This window comes from Ictalurus furcatus, chromosome 15 (assembly GCF_023375685.1).
Source record: "Ictalurus furcatus strain D&B chromosome 15, Billie_1.0, whole genome shotgun sequence".
Lineage (NCBI taxonomy): Eukaryota > Metazoa > Chordata > Actinopteri > Siluriformes > Ictaluridae > Ictalurus > Ictalurus furcatus.
In genome coordinates, this window is record NC_071269.1 from 16,772,075 (window position 1) to 16,778,074 (window position 6,000).

The 6,000-nt window shown below is 38.7% G+C and overlaps 1 protein-coding gene across 6 annotated transcripts in view; it reads left to right on the top strand.

Annotated features, from left to right (window-relative positions):
• The window catches only part of eif4g3b (eukaryotic translation initiation factor 4 gamma, 3b), a 44,263-nt gene that overhangs the window by 20,087 nt on the left and 18,176 nt on the right, over positions 1–6,000 (top strand). For 5 of the 6 annotated variants that reach the window (XM_053642576.1, XM_053642579.1, XM_053642580.1 and 2 more), the window contains 5 exons: positions 3,193–3,372; positions 4,217–4,331; positions 4,462–4,568; positions 4,666–4,791; positions 5,843–5,930. In XM_053642576.1, coding sequence (XP_053498551.1) covers positions 3,193–3,372; positions 4,217–4,331; positions 4,462–4,568; positions 4,666–4,791; positions 5,843–5,930 — 616 coding nt within the window. The remainder of the gene's footprint in view (positions 1–3,192; positions 3,373–4,216; positions 4,332–4,461; positions 4,569–4,665; positions 4,792–5,842; positions 5,931–6,000) is intronic. The other variant, XM_053642578.1, reaches the window with a different exon arrangement.

Below are 6,000 nucleotides of genomic sequence, written 5' to 3' on the forward strand. Positions count from 1 at the left end.
TGAATGGGGGTTAGTGGAGCACATTTGCTCAGGCCTCATGTGGATGATGATGATATACTGCTTCCTTAACAGCACACCGCCTGGTTCTGTGTGTGTATGTGTGTGTGTGTATGTATGTGTATATATATATATAAAAAAAGAAGGCTTTTCCTGAAATTTGAGCTGACTCTTTGCACGCTCTTAATGCTACTGATAGCTCTTTTGTATGTGTGTGAGTGTCTTAGTCTCTCTGTCCCTCCATACCGAATAGTGCACAGTCCCATTAGACTCTCTCTCTTTCCTGCTTCAATTTTCAAGGGAGGATTCAGACCCATTCAGGTAAATTGCACTCTTTAAAAAAAATGCATGGCATGAAGTCCCTATTCCTCTGTGAAGCTTAGTTATCTGCTCTCCTACCCTGTGCACTGCAGCTGTGCAATCCCCCCCCCCCCCCCCAAGAGGAAGACATTTTATAGGGCTGCAACAGATATTCAGTAAATTAAATTATGAAATTACTTTGAAAATGGGAAAATAAGTTGATTTCTCAAACGTTTGCTTTTAAACCACTAAATTCCATAAACTCGAAATGGTTGCCAAACAGTGTGTTCTACCTTCTCAAAGTGGTGTGATGCCGCCAGAGTCTTTTTTCCTCACAGCAATAAAGTTTTAATGATCCACTATGGACGAGTAGTTCCATCTAACTGACAACATGGAACAGAATCAAGTCAGTCTGCAAAATATCATGGAAACATCCAAAATTTGCGAAATGGTAATGTTCAGTGTAGCCCATGCCAGCATTTCTCAGACTTTGTTCAGCAAGGGACCCCTTTAATAAATTCTATTCAAATATTTGGCTCATTAAGTTTGAACAGATTATTATTATTATTATTATTATTATTATTATTATTATTATTATTATTATTATTTATTTATTTATTTATTTATTTTATTTTTTTTAAATAAAGCTGTAGAGCTTTTTATGCCTGGACCTTGTGTCAGAGCACATTGGGTCCTAGGACATTTATTTACTTCATTATGAGTTATTGGATTAAACCCATTTAGTTCAAGTCAAACAGGCCAATAATTATAAGAACTCAACAACAAATATAATGACTTTGATAATAATGGCTTGTTCTTTCTGCCACAGTAGCGCGCGCGCGCACACACACAAAAACCCAACCCAATGATGCACTTCATGGACCACTGGAGGTCCGCAAACTTTACTTTGAGAATCACTGGTCTTTGTAAACATGAATTAGTATGACAAAACTACACAACCTTCTTGAGTAAGCACCTGAAGAGAAAACATTCCAGGTGTAATGGAAATATAAAAAGACAAAATAATGAGTTTTCTGTTAATAGAGCCTGTGATACGTTAAACATAGCCATAAGTAAAACTAAGTTTAACCACATTGAAGGTTTGTGCAATATAGATTTTTCTATATTTCACCATTTAAAAAAAAAAACAACAAAAAAACAATTAAAGATTTAATTTACAGTACTTCTGGTTTAAAAAAGACAGGTAAAATGATTTCCAAAAACAATTTCCACCACTTCAGGTTTAAGGAGAATATGGGAGGGTGTGATAATATGGAAAAACAATACCACAGCAACTCTATTATTATTGTTGCTGCTGCTGCTGTTGTTGTTAATAATATTATTATTATTATTATTTATCATTTATACCACAAATTTGCTGTTAACATGCAAGGTACTCAACGCGTGATGATATAAGTAACATATTCTGGGTGGTGGAATTTTTTATATTAAAACTGTTTGATTATCCTCTATAATTCTACTGTAATGATTATTACCTCTTTGTAATTTTCTTACTTACTAACTATCAACTATCATCTATTTCAAAATGTAAGGTTCTAGAGTGTGAATTTTGGTAGGAAGATTAAAGAAGGATCCTTAAAGAAGGATGAGGGCAGAGACATGAAATAGAATATTTAGTCTGCTGGAAACAAACTCATTGTTTAAACAAGTTAATTAAGGAAATTATTTATTTATTTGTTAAATTTTTTAATGAAGATTTAAGCTTTCCGCTTAGATTTAATGAGGTGATATCCCACACAGACTTTTCATATGGTTTGTTTTCTGCTGCTGTTTATTTTGAGTAATTAAAATTTAATCTTGAAGATTTCTTACTATTGTACAATATTCGGAGCCGTTTTCAGCAGAATATTTGAAATAACAATTACCGGTTGCAGCCCTACCATTTTGTGTTTTTTCTCTCTCTCTTTATTTCCTCCAGCCACCGGTACTTCATAATCATGTGAGATATGTTATGGCTTCTCCGTTAACCCTTCCTACCTACATTCAAAAAGCATTAAGAGAGTGTAACTGTCTTTCCTTTTTGGTCAGAAGTATTACATTAGCCACTTCTTCTTGATCATTATTGCAGTTAACTCTTGCGATTGGTTTGAAAGACATCTGATTCACTAAATTGTGCCAAAAGCAAAGTATGACCACTATTGTTCTTGCAGTTCTTGGAGGAATTTACAAAAAAAAAAAATAACAAACAACAGTCTCTGCTCACCAACTGTTATAATTTTGACCTCTGAACCAAAAGTGAATTTGACATCAGAGAAAGCGCTCAGCAATAGAGGGGATTCTCAATTAACGCTGTCTGTCAGAGAAGAAAAATAGGAATAGTCATTTTACTCAAAGCCACATTTCCTGGTAGTTAAAGGGACATTGAACGCTGTACTCCTATCATGAGAACAGCCAAACGAAGTGAAGTGTGTGTGTCTATGCGGTGCAGTAGTCGAAGTTTCTAATCGCTCTGGCATATCAGTAAAATGAGTGAAATGGCGAAGGTCAAGATTTATAGTGAAGATTCTCATCAATCATGTTTGTAATATTGGCTAATGCAAACACATCAAACATTTGTTTTGTCCACTTCTCTCTTTTTTTAAATTTTTATTCAATTGCCCAATAAGTTTTAGTGCATGCCAGCTAGAATATTATTTTTTTTTCCATTTTGTATCTTGCATGCCTTAATGAATAGAGCCTTTCAGCACCTGGTAAAAAGAGCTTAAAAAAAAGTGGTACAATTGTCTCCCCACACATTCTCAGAACAGCTTTGGTTTAGCTCTAGTGTCCTCAACATGTAAATCCTGTTCTCCTTAGTTCCAACAAATTGTTGTAATTCACAGTTTGTACGTAGTGTCTGCACCTTACTTTTCCACTTGCTTTCATCTCTCCTAGTTTTTCCAGAGGACTCAGATGCAGCCGCCGCGGCCCTCCATTCCAAGCAACAGCCCTTCGATTCGACCCGCATCTCAGGCCCCAAATGCCACTGTATACTCGCCGAGCCCACCCATCATGATGTCCATGACGCCGATGCCCTTCGCTTCCCCCCAGGCTGCCCAGTACTACATACCCCAGGTCTCTCACAGACGCATACACCAGAGAGAAATTACTTTGCAGTTGCATTTGCATTGGGTTAAAACTCCAGTATAAACAGGGTGGTGTATGTGAACTGAAAATACCAAGTTGAGCTTTGTGCTATTCCCTTTGGCAATGGTAGTAAAATGAATGCTAGCAGCAGTATCAGTAGAATAGTGAACGTAAGGAAGGTCAGTAAGTCTCACTTTACAGTGCAGCAACTGTGTCCAATATGCTTATGTTTTAATCAGTATGGCTTTTTAGCAAAGCATACTTTTCTCAGTTTACCTCCAGTATATAAATACCTCCAGTTATATACATGCTGTTATGTGTACAATATCCAACTATATGTAGAAATGTTTTAAAAATGCATTGCTGCTATAATGTCTTTCTGTTGGTGCCAAAAAAGATGTATGGACACTTTATATGTAGATTCTACAGTACTTTCGATGTACGTTCCATTTTTATATAATGAACAGCTTTTGGTGGGAAGGCATTGCCAAATGCCAGTGTTATAATAATAACAATATACAATAATGTAAAAATTTGCACAGGAATGTGAAGTGTCACTTTATCTCTTGGTACACGTTTTAGATCATACATAAATAATTTGCAGGATGAGACATACTGTATCGGTATGTAATGGTACAGTGTTGGGGCACACCGGGACAAAATGGAGACGGTGTAAGACGGTGTGGAAGGTCAGGGGTCTTGTATGCACCATGGTGCTTTGCATCAGTAGCACTTGTGTGTGCTTTTATTTCAAAACCGCAATAGGTACCAAATGTTGTCCGAGTCATTTTTGTGCCACAATTGTAATTGCTGTTTGATTGATCTGTTACAGTATCGCCACAGTGCTCCTCCATACGTGGGGCCTCCTCAGCAGTACTCGGTCCAACCCACAGGACCCAGTACCTTCTACTCTGGACCTACTCCTGGAGACTTTCCTACAGCATATGGTAAGTTCATCCTGCTTTTTCACTCATACTTACCAAAAAAAAAAAGCATCTTTCTTCTGGTTAGTTGTAAATCCAGACTGTTTCCACTTTGGTCTCTAACCGAATCTGATACTGTTTTCATTACCGTTAGCTGCGGGGACTCAATACTATCCTGGTCAGGCCATGTACACCCCGTCTCCATCCATAATAGTGCCTACACCGCAGCAACCTCCACCTGCCAAGAGGGAGAAGAAAACCGTACGTGTGCTTACTCAGTAAATGAATCAGTACTGAAGCAAGCAATGAGTAATGAGCTTATTTATGTCTGACTCAGCGCTTTTTATTTCCCATTAAGATCCGTATCCGAGACCCTAACCAGGGCGGCAGGGACATCACAGAGGAGATCATGTCAGGAGTGGGTGGGAGTCGAAACCCTACTCCGCCAGTGGGACGGCCCTCCTCCACCCCTACTCCTCCACAGGTAACATATCACACACATGTGCAGAGAGAAAGCAGCTTTTTCACGCTAATAGCTCACTCATAAAACGCTGAATGCAGTTCTAATAGTAGTCTTCACTATTCGTCAACGTATAACACTTCAAGTGTTGACGATCTATTACTGAACATAGTAATGGCCAGTACAGTCGCTGGTATCTTTTTTTTTTTTATTATTTTTTTTTTTTTCCCCTTTTTTCACCCCCTCTTTTTTTTTTTTTTTCTCCCCCCACCCTATTTGAAGCCCCAAGGCTGTTGCCTGTTTTTACCTTCCATGTGCCTTATTTGCTTACTAGTCTGAGTACATTAAACTTCTGTCACTTAGCTACAGATGACCTTTTTCCTGTGAAACAGAATGCATTGGTGCAATTTATCTGGCACCATCTTTTTCAGTTTTCCAGTAAATGTGCCCATTATGCTACTTTAAAATATCTTCATGGATTTATTTGATATTTGATTTGCCTTATCTATTCTTTCATCTTCCTTGATCTTAGTTCTGCCTCACAGCTGTTTGTCTCATTCTGATTTCCCATGCTGTTCTCTATACAGAGATAGCCCAAGCAAATGCTGTGTAATAATGATGCAGCACAAGCTTAGAATCACAGCTACTCCGAGGGAAATCTGTCTCTGTAAAGGGAACGCTCACTATTGCGTTGTAACTCTTACTTTGTGTCTTCTCTCCCTAAATGTTAACAGTGTTCGTCTCTCCTCTCTTTCCCCATTTCTCTTGTCTGTTTGTCTAATCCCCCAACCCACCCCCACCCTTGTGTGCGCTGCCTTTGTCTCGTCACACACCCCTTCTCCTATTTATGCCTGGTGCTTGTCTCTTGCTTTTACCCTCTCGTGGCTGTGTCCCTTCATTTTTCTCTTTCTTCGCAACTCTTTTTCTGCCCGCTTCTCTATTAATGCTGCGTTCGCCTTTTCACATGTGTGTGTGCAATCTCGTTTCCCTTCTTTCTCCCTTCTTTCTATTTCTCTTTTGCTAGTTTTTATGTCCACACCCTCATTATCCTCACATTTTCTACCTCAAATCCCAGCAGCTGAACCAGGTAGTGGAACATGGGCATGTCATCTATAATGTGGACAGTGCCCAGGTCCTCCCTGCTCCTGTCGACTTGAAACCAGGTCAGTCCCTTCCTCACTGTTCCTTTTACCCCTCACATGCATGACCATTCATCTTGCAAATGGCCAGACA